Raw genomic sequence first — 26,199 nt, 5'->3', positions numbered from 1 at the left:
ATAACATTAACAGGCAGGATGCAATTGTAGCAGAAGGTTTGCTTTAATGATTATTATTGGCGCTTTATTTTCATTATGTATTTTGACCATGCAACTATTGGTAAAGAAAGATACTAATTTTGTAAAGTTTTTTAATTTTTTTTATGGCTTTTGTGAAGGACAGGAAAAGTGTAAAGTAGTGATCTTTAAAAATTAATGCATTTTTCAAAACTTAAGTATGACTACTTTATTTAGCATAACTTTATTTGTGAATATTTCTTATGTTTATATAAATCAGGATCAATCAAGCCAATTTACATATATGTTATACATTGGACAATGTCTTTACTTACAACATGAACACTTAATAAATATAACTTATTGTCCAGTGTGAGTGAATATGGCTTTTTTACCTTTGTCGTCTTATTTGATTGTGGTTATTCCTTTATGCTTTACTTCAACCAATACAACATTTAATTAAAAAAAAGTGGAATACTTGGTGAAAACTGATGCTTTCCTTGTGCTCAGTGGTAGAGGGCTGACCTTTGTTCCCTTGCCCATTCGGTACAATCCCTGCTGCATCATCTTGTATCTCTACAAATTACTGAGGGGCATGCATCCACATTTCCACTTCCTTCAGTCCTGATCTCTTGAATAAGAAAAGTGGTTCAGCCTAGGTTGGGGCTTGCTATGATCTTGTAATTAACCCTGATCTAATCATGACCACTTTTTCTAATGTAAACAAACTCTTTGCATGCTTCAGAACACCCAGCAGTGGGATGACTTTAAGGGGGCTATTTGGATGTTCTGCAAATGAAATAAGTAAGGATCTGATTCTGTCACAGAGGTCATGGATTCTGTGACGTTAGTGGACCTCCATAACATCTTCAGCTTCATCCTGCCTCAGCAGCAGGTTGTCAGCCCCCACCCAGGAGCATCAGCCACCGGGTCAGCAGCTGCTGGGGCCAGCAGAGCAGGAGCAGTGGTCCCCAGGACGGAGTCAATGCCACAGGAGGAGTGTTGCGGGACTAGAGCAGCAGCCGGCAGTCAGCCCCTGCTGGATATTCTTAGTAAAAGTCAAGGACAGGTTGTGGACTTTGTGAATTTTTGCCTGCAACCTATCTGTGACTTTGACTAAAAATACCCATGACAAAAACTTAACCTTAGCAATAAGACCTTTTTTGGTACACTGCTAGCAGAACCTTCTCACAGGTAGGACTATCAAGAGGACCAGTCCCCAAGAGGGGATTCCTCTTGTGTTTGAGGCCCTATTTAATGGGCCTTCTTGTTGGTCATGGGAGTTTGAGGCAGCTTCCTTTTGTGGTGGACCATGACGAGAAGAAACTCCAACACAGATCCCATTCTTCCCCCGCCCCGCTTCCCAATAGGGGAATTACAGTGGAGTCTAAAGGAATTTTTTTTCTCTTAAGGCAGCAGACATTTCTTTGGAAGCTTGTTGGAGATAATTCCCATGCTGGATGGCCGTTTATTCAGTGGAAGCCCATTCACTCTTATGCAGTGGGGTCCTTTAAATGGGTAAAAGTCCGAACCCCAAAGATGGAGAAACTAATGCAACCCATGGCACTTTTGAGAGCACATGCAGTGTTTGTGATGCCCTCTTTTTACTCTTAAGACTGTAGAGAGAATATTTTTGTTTACATACAGTGGAAGGTTTCAGTAGGGCAATGAGAGAGGAAAATCTACTTTTTCAAGCATTGCCTTTAGATTTGGTAAATAGTAAAATCTACTGGCAATGTGGAAGGGAGAATTCTGTTTATTTTTAAATTCACATAATAGTCGCTGTTCTAAAAGTTCTACTAAAATGGATTAGATTAGTATTAGGCAAACAGATGAGTGTATTTTTATTTTCGGTGACCAAATACATTACAACCAGAGATTTCTGTAACTGAAGTGCTTATTTAAAATTTGACGTTAATATACTGCATTTTTCTTTGTATGTTTTATTATGCACTAGTCATTAAAATTATAGATTCCAAAACAAACATTTGAGAATCTGGTTCCCAAGGCAGAACAATACGTATGCTATAAAAGTTATATCAATGGACCCTCTCATTGGCTTCAGGAGCTAAGATACTGTACCCTTTTGATAGGGGAAAAGTCAACGATATTAGTATAGTTGTGGTCTAGAGTAGTTTTGTTACCAGGAACTTTGTAGTCAAAATACCTGTCACCTAATACAGAAAGAAGCATATTCTTCATGAGGTATATTCTTCAAAGAAATCAGAGATAACAGTCTTGTCCAAAGTCCCGGAGAGCAATTACCTCAGTAAACTCTGAAAAGTATATTTTTGTAAAAAGTCGATCCTGCTTTGCATTAACTTGGACTAAAATGTTAGAAAAGGTGTAAGGATGTTCTCTGTAGCTTTGTTATACCAATAAATACAAACAGTTTACATTAAAAAAGCTTTATTACAATAAATTGCTAACTATAAACTATACAATCATGATTATATATCTATCTTAGGGGAACTATATACCAATTTTAGTAACGCCTCCTAGTTTTGTATAGTAGAAATGCCTACTTTATAGTTAAACCATTACCATTATTAATTGGCTCCTGTCTGGGAACATATCAACTTTAATAAATGCTACCAAAGAATTACAGAAAGACATTTGCCATATTGATTTTAGTTGGCAAAGGCGTTGAAAGTAGAGCTTTTTATATAAAACAAAATGTCAGAATATTTGGCTATAGTTAAGGTAATCATTGAAAAATACTACGTATTTAATGCTTTACTGCACAAAGCATTGTGAACTTATTGTGCCACCAGTGTCTAGGCAGTTAGTGCACCAAGGCTGCTAAACATAATTGTAACATTGTGCTTCCCTTGTATTCCACTTGGTTTGTTTTTTCCCAGCCTGTTGCTTCTTGTCACATGCTGATAAGCTGTTTGAAACAGGGACTATTTTTTTTTTAACATATGTGAACAGTGTCTACCAGAGCAAGGCTCTGGCTGTAGTTTTTGGTCCTATATCAATAAAAAAAATTATCTTAACAATGCATTTGTAAAGCATGTATGTATTGGGTGGATTCATAGATGTGTCTAAGAAGCAATAGGCACAGTAAAGGAAGGATGTGTGCAAAGGAGCTATTTGCAGCTCCCAAATGCTGAGGCCAATTTTATGCCATCCTACTCCCCTAAAATAGTCAACTATAAGAGAGACTGCTGCCGATGGCCACAAAGGGAATTTCTGGCATCTGGAAATTTGTTGGAGCTTACAGGTGCTCCAGAAATAGCCCATTTCTTTTGACTGTGCCCCCTTTGTCTGAGGTCAATGGGAGGTGTGGTAGAGCAGGGATTCTCAACCTTTTTCTTTCTGAGGCCCCTCTCCCCCACAACATACTATTAAAAACTCCAGGGTCCAGCGGGGTAGGAGGGCACTTGAGGCTCTGAGCCAGAGGAGGTGAGAACTTGGGCATAGGTGTAGTTTGACTTCTATTTTGGGTGGGCAGGGGCCAGCAGGACTCGAGCCAACTCCATTTGGCAAGGTCTGGGGAGGGAGTGCCACCTACCCTGTCAGGGCTGTGGGGGGTGGGTGGAACCAAAAATTATAACTGAAAGGTTGGGGGCTCAGCTCAAAAGTTTGAAAACAGCTCAGGATGCAAGGAGGATGTAACTAGGGACTGTGTGCAGACAGGGGGAGAGCTCAGGGTGCAGGGAGTGGGGTAGCTAGGGACTGTGTGCTGGGAGGGTTTCCCTGTGGTCCCTCTTCCCCGAGGGCTCTGCCAGCCACAGAGCCAGGTCTCCCGATCCAGGCAGTTCTGACTGGTTGTGTGAGCAAAGGGACTTGGAGCTGAGGAGCAGCTTCAACCCCCTGCAGCAGCAGGAGACGAGGGAACACCACAGCTGCCTGCTCCATGGCACCAGCCAGAGCAGCAGCTGTCCCACACTGCGGCTCTGACCTGGTCAGGAGGTGGGGAGAGAAGGAGGTGCAGGAGGTGGGTGAAGCTGCCCCGGGACTGCCCTGCTCTTGCACTATAGTTTTAGGGGCGTGGGGGGACAACATCCCTTTGTCTCCCCAACTCTGCCTATTGGCTCAGCGCTTCTGCCCTATGGAGAGCTTTGGGATTCCGGAATTCAGCTCTGCGGGGGTGGGGTCTCAAGAATCAGGGCTTCAGCTCCAATGGCTCCTTGCTTCAGCCCTGTGGGAGGTGTTGGGGCTTGGACTCTGGGTTTGTGGCTAAGGAGCTGGTCATCCTGTTCTCTAGTGTGATTTGATAGTCTGTAGCAGACACCAACTAGTACCACATCTTGTGCTTTATGTTGTGTTAGAACATGGATCATAAACATTCAAGATCATTTATTTCCAAATTGTCAGTGACTTGGAAACAGGCAATACCATTTTTGTAAAGAGTGCTACTTTCCCTCCCCTTTTGCCTCTACATCCTTCCTCCCTAAATAGATTATAACCAGCAATTTTTAAATTTCTAATCATGTAAATTTTCTAACCAGATTTCAGTAATACCAACTAAATTGAATTTATGATCATAAATGAGGAATTGGAATTGCTCTTGTTTATTAGTTAGGCTCCCATCATTGGTGTCTAAGCAATTAAATAAAATCTTCTCTTCCCATCACTTGATGCATTCATTGATGTTTTTTCAGCTTCCTCTGCCTAAAGTGCCATAGAGAATTGTAATTTGGACACTTCATGCCTCCATTCTCTTCTATAGGATGGGTTCTTTGGCCAGACTACATCTCCCTTGATGAACTGCAATTCTCCACCCTGCCCCCCATCCATCCAATTATATGACATGATATATTGGAGTCATGTGACTGTGGTGCATCATGAAATGTAGTCCAGGCAGGAAGTCCTGTGCACAGGGAAGAATGAAGGCATGAGGCAACCAAACTACAGCTCCCATGAGGCACTGTGGCACCTTAAGTAGATGTTCAATGTCTAAACTGGCTCAAGATGAAATATTTTGATTTAGGAATGTTGACACATTTTGTTTTAGTAGAAAGTATTGAGACAAAACACTTTGAATTTTCTGAATAGATTTTTTTGCAAACTTTCATTCAGCAAAAACTGTTGATATTTTGACTTGCTGTCCCAATTTGGAACAAAAACATGTTGAAATTTTGAAACCTCCCCTGTGATGGAAATTCCAGTTTTTGCTCAGTTGTGATCCATAGAGTGTTACATTATATGAAGAATCTCAGAGTATTGAGAAAACTAAAATGATGAAATCTTACGCTTTAAATGGCAATTAATACTTTCATATTTGTTTCAAGTAGCAGTTTTAAATACTATTTTTTGAACTTTTTTGCTTGTTCAAGATAAGCAAGAAATGCTTTCCATTGTTTCTAAACATTTTTTTTTAAAAAGGTGCCTTGCATGGCAGAATTTAATCCAGACTCTGACTTTAATACTTAATGTCAGCCTCTGCTTAATGTAATACAACATTGATTTTTTTCCATTGCCTTTACAAGTCAATATTCAAATTAATAAAGCACAATCACAGCAGAGCAGTCACTGGCCCTTGTGCAGATTAATTGGGGTAGGAACAAAACCTGTCTAAAGATAGTTTTAATTAAGATACATTAGCTCAAAGATATCTCATCATAGAATAGGGATTATAAATTCTAATTCTATAGTATGAGACAATATATTCATGTAATGTTTTAAGAAAAGTTTTGTAAATGAGTTCCAGTAGTTCATGAATTAAGGACCCAATCTAATGGTGTTCCAGGGGCTTCTGTATAGATTGTTTAGGCTAATCTTTCTATCTACCCTATGGGACTCAGCCTAGAACAGGGCTCGACAGCCTTTCAGAAGTGGTGTGCTGAGTCTTCATTTATTCATTCTAATTTAAGGTTTCACGTGCCAGTAATACATTTTTAGAAGGTCTTTCTCAAAGTCTGTAATATATAACTAAACTGTTGTATGTAAAGTAAATAAGGTTTTTAAAATGTTTAAGAAGATTAATTTAAAATTAATTTGGGACTAGTGGCCAGGATCCGGGCAGCGTGAGTGCCACTGAAAATCAGCTCGCATGCTGTCTTTGGCACGCATGCCATAGGTTGCCTACCCCTGGTCTAGAAGACACCATCAGAGATGTTTGGTTTTGCAGTTCTCAAACTGTGGATTTGTGTCTCCAGAGACAACATGCTTGTTAACAGCACAAATGTTTTTAAATAAATACATAAATAATATATAGAGCTGAGAAATAGTTAAATAAAACAATGTAAATGTCTATCTGGTGCTGTTCTCCTCCTAATACAGCATGGCAAAATAATCCTCCAAATAATGATTAACGTGTTGAATTGGAGATCATCCACCTCCCAATGACTTAATAAATATCTGCTTCAATTACCTTTGGTAAATGAAATAACCAAACAATCATTAATTTTCTGATATAGCTATAAAACTAATCTGAAAAGTTTTGAAGTGATTTATTTTGAAAAATGTATAGTGTGTACCGTCTAAAAATTAAACCTACAGCTATATCTGAGTTGTGAAGATTATGTATTAAGGTTATAACAACCAACAAGAATGCACTTTTATGTAGAAATCCATGATTAAATCGAGTTTTCTTGACTAGTGATTTAAATCAAATCCACCCTGGAGTAAACACACAAATTTTAATCTATGAAGGGTGGAGAAAATGACTATTTACATTGTAATATTGTATTAATATCCTTTTAATCTAAATGTAGAAACAGTAATCAGTTAGCCATTTGTAAAACTTACTCTGAATTGCTTCCTCTTTTTTAATTAAAAACAAAAAAACAGCAAGACTAGGAATTCATAAACTAAACTCAGAAATATGATTATAAATATATAAAAAGCTTCACAAACTACTGTGTGGAAATAAATAGAAGTATTTTATCAAACCACTGAGTACGAACTAGTCCCAAATTAATATCGCATGCATCAATTGAAAGAAGTGAATAAATTATAAGTCTCTTGATAAACGGTTTTCTGAAGGATGAATAAGCTCATGACATAAAGATGGCCTGTATTAGGTACTATAATAATCACCAGTGCGTGCCCAAAAGAGAACTGGAGTAGGAGAGAACAGAAATAAGTAATTGATAATTATAGATTCAAAGTAATGATTATAGATTCTACTTGCATTGTGCAGATACTAGTTATAGGGGTTATTCAGTTGTGTAGATATACACATTACGTTAACATTGGGTGAGGAAATCGGTATAAAATGAAATTATCAAATAGTACAATTGTGAAGTGACATTTTACTTTTGGAACAGAATTTGACTTTGACAAAAAACATATTTAGCGTAGCAGTTGCTGTAGTTATTCTTCCCTCCCCCAAAGTGAGGAACGAAAGCTCGGGAAAAGTAGCTGGCAGCTGTATAAACCAGTGATCCTTCAATTGCTTCTTCTGCAGTCTTTCTGGGGGGTCATTAGTCTGGCATTATCAATCAGACAATAAACAAAAAAACAGTGACACCTGATAACTGTATAAGTTGATAGAAATATTAGAGTTTACTGCTTTTCTTTAATATGCATAAAGAATATAGCAAAGTTTCTTTAAATTGTCCACATAATCTTCCTCAGTTAATACAGCTGCAATATCTGATCTTGTCTACAAGACAACAAGGTAATCTGTTTTAGAGAGTGAATGAATTCTTTCTGTGAAAATGAGCAGGTCAGCTTTAAAAAAAAAAAACCAAAAAAAAAAACAACCCCAAAAGTAACTCCCAAAAGTATTAGGTTTGAAACACATACAAGTTTAGAAGACAAAAATATAAGCTCATATGCATTTTTATTAATACCTACTATACTAGTCAGTGGAAAAGAAATTAAATCAAATACACTCTAAGAATAATTCTTCTTGTGTGATTATTCAGCTAATGTAATTTGACAAATTTGCAAATTGGGATGGGGTTTTTCCAAAATCATATACACTGAATAATGTTCAAACTTTGAGTACCTGCAAAATTCAGCATAAAAATACATTTTCAAAACTGTATTTGTTTCAGATATCACTGAATATGTGCATTTAAACAAGAAGTGGGAAGAGATGCCTTTCCTGTGACTGAGTTTTTTGTATTTGCAGAGACCTTAGCGATTTTCTGTTACTGCATTTCCAGAAGCATTGGCTTTTGGAGTTAGGCTTTGCAGATAGTTCTAAAGGTTGCATACAGAAAATCAGTTGATTGAATAATCAAATAAAAACACTTATTTTTGTGAGAAGAGTATTAGGCAAGATCAAGCTGGTGATGTTTATAGTCCCTGACATGACTTTGGACATGCTATTCTCACTAAGCACAAAATAGGATATTTAAACTGATTTGACATAAACTTAAAATTGAACAGAATTCACTATGTAGCTACAGAAAATGACAGCTCTGGAGCACCATGACATCAAATGAATACAGCTACTAGTTTTCTTACTGAAAACATCATTGTCCGAAGAACCTGAAAAGTTAATAGCATTTCTTATTTGAGATGAAGTTATATTTTCCTGAAGTGAAAAGTTGAGCTATCATAGTGTTTCAACAGGCAACAATATGCTATTGACTATTACTATAATTAGTACTACTAACCAGGTGTCAAGTTCAGATTTTTTGGAAGTCAGGTAAGAGATCCTTTAAAGTTATAGTAATATTGGAGAATCCTCCAGCGATGGGTGCTTTTGGGAAGCAGGGTTGTAAAACACCGTGCTACCATCTGCCTTGAGTGTGAGGAAGCCATGTCTGTGCCTGCTGTGGGTCAGGGGTCAGTTCCCCAACTCTGCCAGCATTTGTTAACTCAAGCACTGCCTTTCAGGCTTCTGCAGGCCCCATTCTCTCTTTAGAGGTTAATGATGGGGACATTCAGCTCCTGAGCACAGTGTGTCCCCCTGTTCCAGTGAACACACTCAGAATTCACAGATCTGCTGTTCTCAAAGGAATAGTATACACCAACTTACCCGTTTCACTTCAGGATCACCACTCTGCTCTACACACAGCACTTAAATAAATTTGTTGTTTTTAATATACATGTATCTAACAAAGAACAGAGATTTAAGAATTAGTAAGTAGAATTAATGGAAATATATGATTATATATTAAATAAAATCATAGCATGCTTTCTAGAGCCTAAACAAGGCATACTGCTGTTTCAAAAAGGTTGGGTCACTTGAAATTTCTCTCCCAGCATCAGCCAGCCAGATCGGCTGTAATCTTCTGTTCATCAGACAAGTCAGCTGGCAGCTTGTCTCCTGAGTGAAGGATAGGTGGTTATATCTCTGCACCCTCAGTATAGTTCCAGTGATCCATTATCTTCATTTGTTTAAAAAAAAAAATTAACCCTGCTGCTTCTTTTTTCCTGTCTAGAATCTCCCATGAAAACTTTGTAATCGCTTGATTAGCATTTTGCTCAGACTGTAAATAGATGTTCAGTGAGAAGTATACAATACTCAACCTCATTATAGGCAGGCAGGTAGATAAGTGTCTCCTGTCTGGAAGAAACTTACTACCTTCTGGTGACCAGTGCCAAGTCATTGACCTTAAGAACATAATTTTAAGGATGTGTGTGGGTGTGTGTATCTACACATACACGCACACATATGTATAACTCCTTATGTATTATCCTTTATACATTTCACAATGATTGAGTACCAGTGTGACACAGGCTTTCAGTAGAAACCTTACATTACATTCATTGACGAACTAGTATGTAGAAACCAGGACCTGTAACCCTTATTTATGCCTGTGCCCTCTGCAAGTTGACACCAAGTGGTCTCTGGGTCACACTTCTACAAATGCATAACACAGGTTTTCCCCCCGCATTATTTCAATATTTTTTTAATGTTGCTCAGTGCATTTGACTGTATACCTATTTGAGTTTGTTTTTATATTTACATTTTACAGCCATACGTCTATTACTTTTAAAACCCGTGTTAACAGGAGAGATGCACAGAACTGGAGATGAATATAAAAGATCCATCCACCTTTGTGTGCAGTTACCAAACATTAGGAAACTTTCAGCATTTTTTCATTTGATTAGGTTGCAGTTCTAAATCTTGTCATTCTAAATTATGTAGAATATGTACTAGTTTTTATCTTGTGTTGTACAGTTTGCAATCTCTTAATCTGGTACCAGAAAAAGTTGCTTTTACACATAAACATTTAAATCTATTCTAATTACAAACATAGTAAGAAATATATAATGAGGTGTGATGTAATGTGAAAATGAATGTCACTTCATTCAAGGCCAGGTACATTCATAGATAATATTTGGAACATCAGATATGAAGACCATGTCACTAAATATGCAAAATCAGGCTCTAAATTCTTTTTGACTAGGTACCCAGAGCTGTCAGTCAGAATCACCAATCCGGACAGCTGACTGTATCTTTTAAAGCCATTCCATATCTGGATTTTCTCCTAGCATTGACAAGTGTCTGCACCTCCCTTGCATCTCAAAGGAAAGCTCGCTTGAATTTAACGACTGACCCTCTTAAAAATAAGAGCTTACATTTAAATGGTCCAGCAAGTTCAATATATCTTGGTTTTTGCAAATTAACCCAACTTGATGCTAAGATAGGGATATCTGTGGCAGCTGTTTACATCTACCTCAAATGTTATTTCAGGAGAAGTATTGGTTTATTTTGCTACACTTTGAATAAATTTAAAGTTTCAGATAAATGAAAGTATGCAACAAACAGAAGCTCATTAAAGTTAAAGAAACAAAACATGTAAAGAACAGTGACAGTTCTGTTATAATAAATACAGACCCAACGGACTACCAGAAGCTGGAACTGAATGATAGGAGATGGATCACTTGATAAATTGCCCTCTGAAGTATCTGGCACCAGCCACTATCTGAAGGCAGGTTACTTGACTAGATGGACCATTATTCTGACCTGGTGTGGATGTACTTGTGCTTTTAGTGAGATGAGGCAAGGGCTATGTTCATGTCCCCTTCCCCAATTGACTCCCATTTCCCTTTCCTCCTCATTATTTTGCTTTCTGTCTGGGAGATAAATCATTCAGAGTGTCAACATATTAAACTCTATTGGGAGGTTGAGCAGGGGTATAGTTACATAGGAAGGCATTAATTGGTGCCATCAACCAGTTGTTTGATCTATAGACAATTCCACATGTGCTTGAAACTGTGACTGTGCTAATCAAATGGCAGGGTCTCTATTTATTCCTCATGTTCCCCATGTTCCGGTTTTCTGATTCCTCCTCCTCCTCCCCCAGTTGATAGGATTCTATATATTGATGGCTAGAAAATTCCTTGAAATTTTGGAAATGATCAGTTGTGATGTTCAAAATTTAATGCATTGCATACAGATGGACAGATAAACACAGAAATTCTGTTGAATTGAGTGTAAGGCCATCACAAGTTCAACCAAGAATTTTACTAAAAATTGATGTTTCATGGCACTGTACCTTCCATTGCTATCTTTAAATGATTCCTTTGCCTATATCAGTACAAACTTCCCCATGCTTGGTCGTTTTGACAGTGAGGCCTACTCTGCACTTGGGCACAACTACATCACTTCCCCTGAGAGCTGTGCCTATGCCTACCTAAGTCCTAGTGTAGATGCAGCTAGAATGGAAGAATGCTTCTGTTGACCTACCTATCAATGCAAATTACCTACAGTGATGGGGTGAGGGAGGGGACCTCTTCCATCACTGTAGGAAGCATCTACATGATGGTGCTTCAGCAGCATAGTTGTTCTACTGTAGCACCTGTAGCGTAGACATGGCATCAGAACTCCACTTCATACAGATGGACTCAGATCTGCTGGAGCCTTCATACTTAGGATCCCACCCTCCTGGAGATCCAGAATAAGGAAAATAGTGTTAAATTAAGCCATCTGTATACAAAATTTGCAATGGTTTATCTTTTACTGTTTAAAAACCAGTTAAACTGGTGGAAAACCATTTGTAGATACTCTTTATTTTGGTATATTTCTAGTTAAAATGGTGCAAATTTGTATGTAGACAAGGCCATACGTATCTAACAAAAACAACATCACCAAAACTACCTCAGTTCTGAGTAAAGATGTAATTTCAAAATCCTTCACTAGTTCTGCAGAAGTCAGTAGGAATACAGCAGAAAAGCTTGCAGATTGGGTCCTGGACTTGTGTAAAAAAAATTAATTTGAATCACTACAGTGTAAAAACATTTTATTCCATCTGTGACAACTCTTAAATTTGACAGGATAGAAAATTGCTGCCTGACCTTAAACTAATGGAAAAAAGTTGACATTCAGTTTAACAAATAATTTGACTAGGCTAGAGAAATCAGAGAATATATGAATGAGCAATTCTCTTTGACAACATCACACCAATCCATTTTTAGTGTTGTTTTAATAAATTCTCTATCTTGTTCTGCAGGAGTTTTAAAAATATATAACTCATTTCAAAGACTTTCTCCCTACCTCTAGCCCTCAGCAGCATGGGAATCATGGGGGTCAGGTTATTGCACCTGAACTATACAGTTCCATTGGCAGAAACACAGGCCTATATTTGAACAGTGTGCCACAACTACTTATGCAGCCCAGAGACTGCAGAGTGATTGTGTAGTTGCTCCATGCTCTGCCTCCTAGTTGGAGCAGGGAAAATTGTATCACCCTACCGTGTGGAAGTGTCTTCTCAAAACCTTTATACTTGAAATTTGCATTGGGGACAGTAATTGGAGCCTGAGTAGGACTTCAAGATTGCACCCCTATCATAATATAGAACATCTTAGCTTCTAAGGGAATCCATTCTTTCTCTCTTCCTCTCTACTTCTTAGTGGAGCACAATGTATCTGGTATCTCTCCTGTACGTGTTCCAGGAATTGTTAGCATTGAGGAAGAGTGGCTCAGCAGACATTTCCTTAAAATACAAAGGACAGCAACAGGAAGAGGATATTTGTAATTATTTGTCTAGAATTCTTTAGGTTTGTAACAGTGAACAAAAAGATGCACAATTCTTGATGTAGAAGCAGTTTTCCATATGTAGTAGCTAAGGGGTACCTATTTAGTTATTTGGACATGGTCTTTCTGTGATTACTGCTTCTTCTAAAAGCAGTTCCTAAATCATTAGGTAAGACAAATAATTTTTTTATTCCTTTTGGGGTGGGGGGGAGGTTGCCTTGTGGCAATGCTTTTCAATTTATTTTTGTTATTGATGGAGTCTCCATTATAATAGTGAAAGCTTTCAGACCTAACTCACATTTGATTGTCCACCTGAATTTAGGCCATTGAGCATTAGGAGCCTGGAGGCATAGAAGCCCCTTTTAATTCAGTAATCAGTGTTTTTTATAGTGAATCTTTTCTGCATCATGTTTTTTTCTTGCTCAGTTATATAATTTGATCAATTTATAGTATAGAGCGGAAAGAGATGTTTGCTTCAAATTCTAGGCTGTCCATGTCTGAGTTCTAAATCTTTTTCTCATAAGCCAAGTAGTAGCAGCAGTAATATGTTATGACCCTTAATATTTAGTTACTACAGTGATGAGTCTCTATGGAAAAACTTTGGCAACTGAGCACCTATGCTTCTACTGAAGTCTTTGCGAGTTAAAGATGCTCAGTTCCTCTGAAAATTAAGCTGCTTTTATTTTGGTACCTAAATAATAGATTTACAGGACTCATTTTAGGCAAACCATTTTGATAATTTCGGCCTTCATTTCTGTGCACCTTGTTTTCTCCACGTGTAACATAAAGATAACGCCTAACTCCTTGAAATACTGAGATGAATTGTGCTGTAAAAGGTGATATGTTATTTTAAGGGAATGAACTCCTAAATGCAATCATGTTTGGAAGAACGTTGAAATCAAGTCAAATAAAATTGTTATGATGACAGAGGATTACTGTTCAGATGAAATGTCGCAGTGGACTTGTGCCAATATTGCATTAGTTGTTATAATGAAATCTGATATTTGGGGAGGAAGAGATACATTTGTTCTGTGTTTCAGTTGTTGTGGTATGGATTTTTTTTTAGTTGTGCTCCACTCTTTTTTACAGGAGGTGCTGAAACAGCTACAAGGAAGCATTGAAGATGAGGCAATGGCTTCTTCTGGGCAGATTGATTTGTTGGAGCGACTTAAAGGTACATTTGGAAAGATTTTTAGGTAGGGTTACTTGCTTGCCAATTGTAGTTGCTGAGGTGCAATATTTTCAAAGGATGCCAAGTCCCACTGACTTTCAATGAAACTTAAGAATTCTAAGTGCCTAAATCACTTTTGAAAATGGGACTAAAGATTAAAAATCACTTAGGTGCTTTTGGAATGTTTATCCTTAGTCTCCATGCAAAATACTATTGATACACAAGCTACATTTTATTGAACGTCCATAGAACTACACTTGATTTTTATTGCCAAATAGTAGTTTATTACCTTTTTGTTTAATAACATGATCCTCCAACTGTACTGTCAAGGTTGGTTGATTTACACAATATTTTCCTTGGGGATCTGTAGAAAAACCTGTTTGCTCCCACCAACCCAAAGACAAAAAAAAGTTTGTTTACATGACACACACAAAAAATAAAATTAAGGTATATACAGTCTTTTAGGTTTGCTGCTATTAAGCTTCTGCTCTGCAAAGCTTTGATCCTTATTTTTCATTCAGAACTGAACTTGGATAGCGGTAACTTTCCTGGAGTGAAACTAAGGCCAAAGATGTCCTTGCGTTCATATGGAAGCAGGGAAGGGTCCGTGTCAAGCCGTTCAGGAGAGTGCAGCCCTGTTCCCATGGGATCATTTCCAAGAAGAGGGTTTATGAATGGAAGCAGAGAGAGCACAGGTTATTTAGAAGAACTAGAGAAAGAAAGGTAACTTTTTTTAATTGGTGTTAATTGTGCATCAACTTCTTTTAATTTTAAAAATATAAACTTGGTGAAATCATTAAAATAAAATGAAGAATATCCCCCCATACTAATATTATTCAGCCATCACTTGTATTTATTTTTGGCAACAGCATACTCTGAATTAGATGAACGCTTAAATCTGTTGTAGATTCCTCGTTCCATTAAATACAGAATAAAGTGCAATTAAAACATATACTATTACTTCAAGTGTTTGTCCGTATATGTTCCACTGTTGCACCGCAAGCACTTGACTTTGGATTTTTTGGGCCAGCAGTGTCTGTGAGTTAGTGTTAGCATGTGTTTGATAATTAAGTGTTCCCTTTTGATTTAAAAAAAAAAAAAAAGGCAGAAAAAAACTTTTTTCTCTGAAGGACTTCATCTGATACTGTCCAGCCTTTATGATAGAACAGAGGTCTCCAGGATTTAAGATGTGTCCTTCTTGTGAGGCAGTAATGCCCCTTAATGATGGACATCCATAATGATGGATATTATGCTTCAGCAATTAAGGGCACATTCCAGAGAGATGTGCCATTTGCAAGTTTTTCTCGAACAGACCACAAAAGATGAGAAGTTTACCTGAAACTGTTTTTAATGAACAGGACTATGGAGTGGAGTGTCTGGAACTGAAATCCTTTAGCAGATCTCTTCAAAAAGTCTTCCATTGTCTCTGAGGGTATCGCTACATGGCAAAGAACAACCCGTGGCTGGGTTGGGCTCTTGGGCTCAGACTGTGTCTCCAACTCTGTTTCGTTGCTGTGTAGACTTCCGGTCTTGTGCTGGAACCCAAGCACTGTAACCCTGCAGAAGCCCGGAAGTCTACACAGTAATGAAACAGCTCCAAGCATGAGCTACACAAGCCCAAAGACCACAGGCCCTCTGAATCCTCTGGGTGGCCCTGCTGTTTGGGAGCCATTTGTTTTTATTTTTGTAGGGTTTGGAACACCATGACTCCAGATAGCTGGGATTGTCTAGAAACATAGAGGTGGATACTCTGTCCAATTCCAGTCCTCAAGAGTATAAGGGGAAAAGGATTTTACTGCAATTACTTTCTAATACCCAAGAAAAAAGGGGGCTGGTACTCTGTTCTGGAATTGAGACAGCTGAACACACTTCCATCTTCAGATTCAAGTTCAGGATGGTTACACTGGCCTCTAGATCCACAGAACTGGTATGCAGCTCTCAAGCTCCAGGATGCTTACTTTCATATAGTAATCCATCCTGCCCACAGAAAATACCAAAGGTTTCAGGTGAGCAAATAATACTATAAGTATAGAGTCCTGCCATTTGATGTATCAACAGCAGCCAGGATATCTACCAAATACATTGCGGTAGTGGCAACCTACTTGAGGAAATAAAGGTTCCAGGTTTACCCATAGCTAGATGACTGGCTCATTCGGGGAAAGTCTCTATAACAGGTAACAGGCTCCATGTAACATATACCATACAACTTTTTGCCTCACTGGGCCTCAGAGTCAACATAAAGAAATCAATATTAATTCCAACACAGAGGATAGAATTTATTGGGACAGTTCTGGCATCTCCTTCAATAAGGGCCTATCTGCCCCAGGAAAAGATTTCAAGCCATAGAAGATCTAGATAATTGCCTACAATGTCACCATCAGACACTGGTGAGAACTTGTCTCAGATATCTGGTGTCCATGGCCTCCTGCGCTTATGTAACATACCATGCCAGATTTCCCCTCCAGTGCATGCAAAGGTCATTGAAATCAGTATATCAGCCTGACAAACATCTGGAGATGAAGGTGCAGTTTCCTCCAAAAGTTCTGTCACCATTAAAGTGGTGGAAGAACCCTCTGCAAGTATCTTTCACCATAGCCATCGAAGATGCTAAACATAGATTTCTCCAGTCTAGGATGGGGAGCCCACCTAGACAATCTTCAGACTTAAGGCCTTTGAATTCTCAGGAAGCCTGGTTACACACAAACATTTTAGAGCCAAGGGCCATTTTTTTCCCACTGATTCTCAGAGGCTTAGTCATTCAGATTGCAACACACAACACCACAGTGATGTTTTATATCAGTAAGCAGCAGGAAGCAAAATCTGCTCCTCGGTGTCAAGAGACTGTATGCATTTGGAATTGGTGCATTTGGCATGAGATTACCCCAACAGCACTTCACTTACCATGTTTGCAGAATGTTGTAGTCGACTACTCCAGCAGGCTGTTTTCAAGGGCCACTAATGGTCAGTGAAGGAGACAATCATATTCACAAAGCGGGGTTGATGCACAGACCTATTTGTGACAAAGGAGAATAAAAATGTTACAAATTCTGCTCCAGAAGTGGCAAGGACCAGGGATCTCTGTCAGAAGTGATTAGATCCTAATCCCCTGGACTCCAAATCTAATGTGTACATATCCTCTGATTCCACTAATCCCAAGAGTCGTCTGGGGACTCATTCGAGATGATCATGCTGGTACCAGTCTGGCCAAAGCAGTTCTGGTTCTTAGATCTGGTGAATGTCTCAGTTAGTCCTCCAGCCCAATTACCTCTTCAGCCAGATGTAATATCACAAAGGAAGGGGTAGATGTTCCCTTCAGATCATCCATGCACCTCATACTATGAAGCCTGGCTGGCTAATGTCAGTAGAGAGAAGCTACTGTGTGGAGGTACAGAATATTCTTATCCACAGTAGAAAGGACATTTCGAAGGTTGGTTTAGTCAGTCAATTCCATCAACATCAATTATCTTAAACTCACATACCTGATATACTGGAATATCTCCTATCCTTAAAGAATGCAAGGCGGTCTGTACATTCCCTTAATGTTCACCTAGCAGCCATTTCAGTTTGACGTGCTCCCTTTCAGGGCCATTGAACGTTCTAATGTCCCACAGTAGCTAGATTTTGAAGGGCCTTATGCAGGTATCTACCCCAACCAGGAAGCCTCTCTTTCCATGGGATTTTGACCTAGTGCTGATAGATCCATCCTTTGAGCCCCATGCTATGTTTCCTCTTCCACTTGTCCATCAAAATAGCCTTCATAGTGGCTATAACATTGGCCAGAAGGGCGGTAGAGTGATGGGACCTCGGTATATGGTGTTTCATAGAGATAAGAGGACCTTGTAACCTTCCCCAACGTTTTTGCCGAAGCTAATCTTTGATTTCCATTTCAACCAAATAATACACATGCCCGTATTTTTCCCAAGCCACATTCCAACAAAGGCAAAAATAAAGTTCACGCTTCTGTCTAGATAGAACTAAACCATTTAGGACATCCCCTAGGTTATTTGTTGTTTATGCAGGTATGGGTGAGCATGCAAGGTCAGAGTATAACACTCTGACCTTGTGTTGAATCAACACAACACAAATTGAACTGGTTTTCTGGTTGTATTAAATTAGGTTATCAAATAGATAACTGAGATCCACCCTCAAAGACTACAGCCCACTCACCCCACTGGGGTTAAGCAGCTTTCTGCAGCTTCTTTGGACAGTTTTCCGATAGTAGAAATATGTGGGACAGCAACTTGGAATTACAAGCATAAGCTTACACAACCGTACTTCATAATAGAAACATCAAGATCCAATGCTCATTTTGGCAGAGCCATCTTACAATTATTGTTCAAATAGATTCCTAGTATCTATGTCCTGTGAATAACCAAAAGAGGAAAATAAATATATAATATTATAAAAAAAAAAGCACTCAAAGAAGAAAAAACTGTTATTCACCTTACAGTAATTGTAGTTCAAGATGTGTTGTCCAGATGTGTTCCATGCCCCACCCTCTCTCTCTCTGCTCCTTTGGAGTCTGAACACCTAGATTTTGCATTGGTGAAGGGACCAAGGGGTGATGGGGATCGCCTTGCCATTACTCCCTTGCGTCGAAGGCACGATGACCCTTAGGGCTTGTTTTCACTACCAGGGTAAATCAACCTAAGTTACGCTACTCCAGCAACATGAATAGCGTATCTGGAGTCGATGTAGCTTAGGTCGACTTACCGTGGCATCTTCACTATGCTGCGTCGATGGGAGATGCTCTACGGTCGATTTCCTTTACTCTTCTCAGAGAGCTGGAGTGCCTGGGTCAACTAGAGAGCGCACTGCCATCGATTTAGCAGGTCTTCACTAGATGTGCCAAATCAATCCCTGCTGCATCGATTGCAGCAGCATTGGTCTCCCGTAGTGAAGACAAGCCCTCAGAGTACAGCTGCAGCCCTGAATGGATGCTGCTGGCCTGAAGAATCCAAACTCAAATGCCTGGGGCACATGCACAACAACAATGTACTATATAGAGAGAACCTATCTTGAAAAACCACAGTTACTGTGAGGTACTAAAGTATTCTAACTTTATTTTCCTATGTTTTGTGTTTAAATTTGTTTGACATGTTTGCATACTAACTTTCTATTCTTAAATATAGAAATATTTATCAGATATGTATTTTATTTAATTAAAAAAAAACCAAAGCTTTCTGAAAGTTCAATGAATCTTTGACATACATTAAAAGTTTAAAACAATTTAAACAAGAAAAACAAGTAGAATTTTGTCAAATCAAAAAGAGAAAAACATTCCCACTCCAGTGACCTGTTACAGCCATGAAATTCATCCCAATATGCCCACCATAGCCCTCAGCTCCCTGCCAGATACACACATTTTTACTAAGTAGAAATAAAATGTATGAAAAATCAACTCTTAAGTTACTCTGCTATAGCTGTTAAATATGTTTTAATGTGTGCTTTCACATGCTTAGAATTCATTTTGTATTACATGTTCTCTGTTTTGTCCGAAGCTCATTTCAGAGGTTTGTTAAGAGTGAAACAGTATCCCTTCACTAGCACATGTCCAACTGTTAAGTGAGAGTCGAGCCCTGTTGGTTTTTTCTAGTTTAGCAAGTTTAATACCCTGGCCTTTATCACTCCCGTAACACGTCAGCAGAGAACTGGACCGGACAACTTGTCTGGGACTGATGAGATGCTGGTAAATTGTCTAATAAAATATTCTTATTCCTCTGTTTTGTCTTCCATTCTCTGTGTGTGTTTTCTCTGACCTTTTCTCATCCTTTTTCTGTGTCTGACCACTAGTTGCCTTTTTCCACACTAGCTCACTACGTTGCCTGAGCCTCTTTCCGAAGCATTTCTAATGGCTACCAGTAATGCTTGCTTGTCCTAGGGGATTTTAATTCAACTTCAGTTGTTCCAAAGGCATAAGGTTTGTGTTCAGACTAAGTATTAGCTATACTACAGTATTTCTGAGGTTACACAAACTTAATGTCAGTTTTCTTACATACTAGACTGAAACTTTGACAGTATTTTCCGTCAAAACTAATAGTATATCCCAGCTTTTGCTAGCTTAAGCATCACTGCCTAATAAATTAAGTTGCTTTTCCAAGCTACTTTGCTTCAAAGATTTTTCATGTTCATAGATGTTTTATGCATTAGCTACATAGAAGAGACAACTGCACATGGTTTGCTTTTGGCATTGAGCAGAAGTTACTGTACTTGGTGAAGAATCAGTCATTTTTATAGGAAATTATTTTTAGGATTTTGGATTGGTTTTAATGTTCATTTTCTCATTTTATGGCCTAAGAATATAACTGAGAATATTTATTATATATGCAGTTATATAATATAAACAGTGTAATTGATGTTTTGTTTCTGTCCTTTCTTTTAACAAAGGGATATTACTCCAAACTAGCTCTGGGCCAACTTTCAGTTGAATCCAGGTGCTGCAAGAAAGAACCCTAATGGACATGTCTTGGGAAATCCTAACTTGTCAGAAAAGAAGCCCATGTGGCTATTACTTATGCTATTCCATTGGGGTTAGCATATAACAGAATAAATTACCAACATTTTATATTGAGAAAAACTTTATGGATGTAATGGTTCAAGATATGCTTTCATCTGCACTGGTGCAACACCACTGAATTTGCCCACATGTAACTGAGAACAGAAGTATGGTCCAACGTGTTGTGTGTAGAGATATGACAAATCTTCAGTTACAAAAATGGGATGTTCATTTGTGTTTTTTGATATTTTTCCTTGGATCTGTAACAATTCTTCCATCTTAAACTCTCAAGGTAAAGGGAACTTTGCTTCCGGATAGGTGGGTAAAGTATCCTCCTAAGTGTCTGATACAAATTTCAGTCCATGGATCAGCTAATCAGATGCAGCTGTGCAGTGAATTGATACCACACTATCAAAACAAAGTACAGCAACTCTGCAATGCTGCTTAGTCTCTTCTGCCTGGGGAATGAGAGATCTAAGGCCTCTCTTAAACCCAGAACTCCTATACTGGAGCAGTGATGCCAGACTACTAAGCCAAATATAAAGCCCTGCTCAGTAACAAAAATGACATTACTAAATTAGCTATCTTCCATTGCTATCTGCAGTGTTGATGTTGCCATGTCGGTCCCAGGATATTAGAGAGAGAGGTTGGGTAAAGTAATATCTTATATTAGACCAACTTCTGTTGGTGAGAGAGACTAGCTTTTGAGCTAGACAGAGCTCTTATTCAGGTTGACCTCACCCACCTTGTCATTACTAAATTAGAGGAGTTCCCCAGGGCATCTGTTACATTGTCTATGGAACCCTGATGCTTGCTCCATTTTTTTCTCCTGTGTTTCCACCATCATAAACAAACTAGGGAAATGCAACCAAGATGGAGTTACTATAAGGTGGGTGCAAACCTGGTTGGAAAACCGTTCCCAGAGAGTAGTTATCAGTGGTTCACAGTCATGCTGGAAGGGCATAACGAATGGGGTACTGCAGTGGGGGATCACTTCTGGCTCCAGTTCTGTTCAAGATCTTCATCAATGATTTAGATAATAGCATACAGAGTACACTTATAAATGTTGCGAATGTTACCAAGCTGGGAGGGGTTGCAAGTGCTTTGGAGGACAGGATTGAAATTTAAAATGATCTGGACAAAATGGAGAAGTGATCTGAAGTAAATAGGATGTAATTCAATAAGGGAAAATACAAAGTACTCCATTTAAGAAGGCACAATCATTTGCACAGATACAAAATGGGAAATGACTGCCTAGGAAGGAGTACTGTGGAAAGGGATCTGGGGGTCATAGTTGAGCGCAAGCTAAATATGAGGCAACAGTGTAACTGTCTTGCAAAAAAAAGAGCAGGTTAGACAAACACCTGTCAGGAATGGTCTAGATCAGAGATCAGCAACCTGCGGCACGCGTGCTGATTTTTAGTGGCACACTGCTGCCAGCCGGGGTCCCAGCCGCCGGCCCTGCTCAGCTTGCTGCCAGCCTGGATTATGGAACCCCAAACCAGCAGCGGGATGAGCTGCTTAGCCTGCTGCCAGTCCTGGTCCCTTGCCAGCTGAAGTTACAGCCAGCAGCCCCGCTCAGCCCCCTGCCAGCCTTAATGTACAGAACCCGGGCTGGGAGTGGGCTGAGCTGGGCCGGCGGCTGGGACCCTGGCTGGCAGGGATCGGCAGCCGGAACCCCAGACCGGCAGTGGGATGAGCTGCTCAGCCTGCTGCTGGTCTGGGGTTCCGTCTGCCGCCCACGCTGCCGGTCTGGCACACACAACCTTTTACTGGCACGCAAAACCTTAAATTAATGAAGACTTGGCACACCACTTCTCAAAGGTTGCTGACCCCGGTCTAGATAATACTTAGTCCTGCCACAAGTGCAGGGGACTGGACTAGGTGACCTCTCGAGGTCTATTCCAGTTCTATGATTCTGTCCTTTTCTGCTTCCACCTGACAAAGCAGATTGTACTGCCAGCAAAATGTCTCACTCCTCCTGCTAAGTATTCTGCATCTTATAGAAGCACAGCAATCATTTATGTTCATTTTTATGTTCTATGAATGGATTTTGGTTGTTTAGAATTCCCTAATATCAATTTTGAAAATCTTTTTTCTAGAGACTTAGCTATGAAAGACTTTTGTAAAAATACAAGTCTGACATCTGTATTATGTGTTTAACAGAGTATTTGAAACTGGAAGTTTACCATAAGATCCACTTGTTATATTGCACGTTAGGATGATGTAGCTGGTGTTTCTTGGAAAATAGTATTGTTTCTTTATGCAATCATAGTGAGTGTACATGTTCCATTGCTCTCTAATGAAAAAAAATTGTACTGCTGTATAATTAGGGTAGAAAGCGGAAGTTCCTTTTTTAATGGAGGTCTAATCTAATTGATTTTTTGAGATGTCAGCCAAATTAGATTATTTCTTAACTAAAAGACAGTGGTGTCTTTTTGTTGTTGTTGTTGCTTAGTTGAGTTTTGTAAGTTTATTACTGAAGTCAGATCAGTCATTGAAGACAATTAAACATTCTGGATTTCCTAAATGATTATGCAGTCAAAACATGACATCTTATAGAAATGTTCTTGAAATTATCTGAGAGGGATTGACAAAAGGCATAAGTAATTACAAAATTAAATTTCTTCATTGTTATAGAGAAGTTTATTGATCTATGTCTATTTAAATAAGTAAAGATGTGAAAGAATTAATTTGCAATCCCTTATGGCAGAGACCATGTTTTCTTTGTGTTTCTACAGTTCGTACAGTACCTAACATAGTGGGGCCCCGAACTTGCTTGGAGCCTCAAAATGCTTTTTCTTAAGAAAAAGAAATGTAAATGTTTGCTTCTCCTGCTGCTAGCTGCCTCCTGTGTGCTCTGTGGCCAGGGCTCTTCCAAGATAATGCTTTCTAAGAGCATAGACAGACATTTTATCCATGAGAGACGTGTAAAGGGTTCTGAGCTAACTTCTCTGTAATACAAAGACCATAATTAGCTAATACAGCCCTTGCCAAAGCCCTCTGCAATGGAAATCAGGATTGTCACTGATTGCAGCTTATTGAAGCCTATCTCTCTTCTGTAAGACTAAGTGAATGAGGTATGATAAAGGGAAGAAACATGCTCAAAGGTCTGTCAGTCATTGCTTTCTTTACCCTACAGCTTTGGAGGAGCTGTCAGTAAGGTATCTGCCTTGCCCAGCTCATGCAGCCACTCCTCAGCCACAGTATATTTCTATTCATCTAGGCCCATCTTGTGCTACCACAGGGCCCCCTGGTGGGACATCAGGAGCTGGGTTACCGTCTGTCTTGCTGGAATGCAGAACGAGGCATTTCTTCCAGATAACAAGTAACCTTACTCCTCTTTGAGGAATAGCCCATGATTTGTCCATTGTTGAAGTCCATATTCAGGTTCAGATCCAGAGGCTTCTCCAGCCAGATCCAGTGGGCTGAATCAGGATGTCAGGCTCTGTCAAGGCTAACAAAGAATCTTTTAGATAGCAGAGAGCTATATATTTAGTTTCTTTAGGGAATAGACTTCACTGCTTTTTCAAGAACTGTGAAACACAAGAATCTGTTACATCACGTCAGGGTACCACATAGAATTAAACCCAGCCAAGAGCTGACTTTGTTAGTTCCCTTTGAATCCCAGGAAATGGAGGGGTGACAGTTACAGCCATCAGCAACATACAACTAATCTAGGGTATTTCTGATTCCATATGATTCGAAATTCAGTATATATTCTTTCCTATTTATTGCTCCGAATTACCTGAAGACAACTCCTCTAGAGTTTGATCTAATTTGGCTAGATGATATATAAGAAATTAAAGATAGAGGCCCTTTGAGATCTAAGTGCAGCAGTTGAGCCAGGAGATTTCCTTGCATCTACCAGTGTTAAAGATGCTTATCTCTATATTCTAAGATGATAGATTGTTAGAGGGCTGCAAATCTGTGGATAACTGTGGACCATGTTTGCTGATCGAACATGGTTACAAATTTTGTATTGACGCAGGGCTCTATAGTTTGTTGCTTTTCAATGTAGGAAGCGCTTTCAGGTAGTTCTCTCTACCCTCAGAATATTTTCAAAATAGCAGTTTCAGGTATAGAAAGATACCCATCTGTCTCCACACTTGATTGATCAGGACAGCAACAACACAAGGTGCTTTCCAGGTTTTGGACCTGAAGTCCTCTTTCCTCAGGGCACTGGACTTTGTCATCAACAAAAAGAAGAGAACTGTGGACCCATCTCAACTACTGGTACATTTGGGGCTCTCTTTAATACGGGTAAGGTCACTGTGATCCCGGTAAAGAACCAGATCTCAAGACCGTGGATGTGATAAATTCTGGGTAGCTACTTGTTTCAGTCCAGAGGTTATGAAACCTTTGGAAATCATGTCACCCATAACAGAGCTGGTATTAAGTGTCTGGTGACATTCTTAACCTCTGACATTATTCTTGCTTTCTCAATGGAGTCTTGAGTACTACGACTTTGGGAACAGGATCATGATAGACAAGAAGAGTTTCTTGAGTTAGTGAGAAAACCCCACCAATTCTTTTTGGGGACTTCCTCTGCAAAGGTCCCCATTACATGGTGATCGCAACAGATGCCAACAGTAGAATTAGGAGAAACCGTCCGTTCTCAGTAAGTCTAGAGACTGTGAACCTGAGTGAAAAATAAATTGCAACAATGACTTTGAGCTTAAGATGAGTTTGAGAGCTCTGCTGTTGTTGAAAACTCATATTCTTCTTCACTCTATCCTCATCTGTACTGACAGTTCAGCAGTTGTAGTAGGTATCGAGTGAGGGTAAAAAACCAGATCTTTAAAAAGTAGGAGACAATGTCTTACGACATTTGTATTGGGATACAGAGTCATTCACCTCTAGTAAATTGGTTCCGATCCAGCTAAGATTGCTTATGACTGGAAGTTATTACTGTCTGCTGGTTGCTCTGTGGCCTACATTAAGTAGGCTAGTGTTCTCAGTCCAGTTTCTGACATCATACAAATTATAATCATACATGAAACTAATTGACACCCTGCTAGCAGTTTCAGCAGACAGTCCTAGGATTGAATAAGCATGGATACTAACTCATTGTCGTGTTCTTAGAGATGGTCCCTCTAAGTGTTGAGGCACGCTAGCAGAGTGCTGTGTGGGTTGATGATATACCTGTTCTGTAAATAAGCAGATTCCAGTCTCCAGGGCTGTTTAATGTGGCACTTTTTGTGAACATTACATTATTAATAAAGAAAGAGGTAGAGGTGATGGCTTGGAAGTGAGTTTAATGCACTTCTCAAAATGGCCAGATGAATTATAGATTAAAAGGAATTTTTTTTAATCTAGTATCTTTGTACCTCCTATATTTAAATAGGTATCTGGCACATATTTCATGTTACATATGACTGTTTTCTTCCACTTCCTTTAAATTAAATCTCCATGCAGTTTTTAAAGTAGTATATTAATACTGCAATATTATTGTGATATACTAGTTCTGTTTTTTCACATTGACATCAATAAAATATTGAAAAGAATTTAATTTCAGAGGTTTTTTTAATGTCAATAGAAGCATTTCTAGAGATTAATATTTTGTGATGTCCAAAGCCTCACATTTCAAATAATCAAGTCATAGAACTGGAAGGAATCTCGAGAAGTCATCTAGTACAGTCCCCTGCACTCATGGCAGGATTAAGTATTATCTAGACTATTCTTAACAGGTGTTTGTCT

General features: G+C 39.0%; 1 protein-coding gene across 5 annotated transcripts in view; it reads left to right on the top strand.

The window, feature by feature from the left end:
• Window positions 1-26,199, top strand: part of APC (APC regulator of WNT signaling pathway) — a 199,050-nt gene that overhangs the window by 59,300 nt on the left and 113,551 nt on the right. For all 5 annotated transcript variants that reach the window (XM_030567970.1, XM_030567969.1, XM_030567971.1 and 2 more), the window contains exons 3-4: window positions 13,922-14,006; window positions 14,525-14,726. In XM_030567970.1, the coding sequence (XP_030423830.1) occupies window positions 13,922-14,006; window positions 14,525-14,726 (287 nt within the window). The remainder of the gene's footprint in view (window positions 1-13,921; window positions 14,007-14,524; window positions 14,727-26,199) is intronic.

Source organism: Gopherus evgoodei, chromosome 6 (assembly GCF_007399415.2).
Source record: "Gopherus evgoodei ecotype Sinaloan lineage chromosome 6, rGopEvg1_v1.p, whole genome shotgun sequence".
Lineage (NCBI taxonomy): Eukaryota > Metazoa > Chordata > Testudines > Testudinidae > Gopherus > Gopherus evgoodei.
The sequence above is the reverse complement of the archived record's forward strand: the minus strand, read 5'-3'. Positions and strand labels throughout refer to the sequence as shown.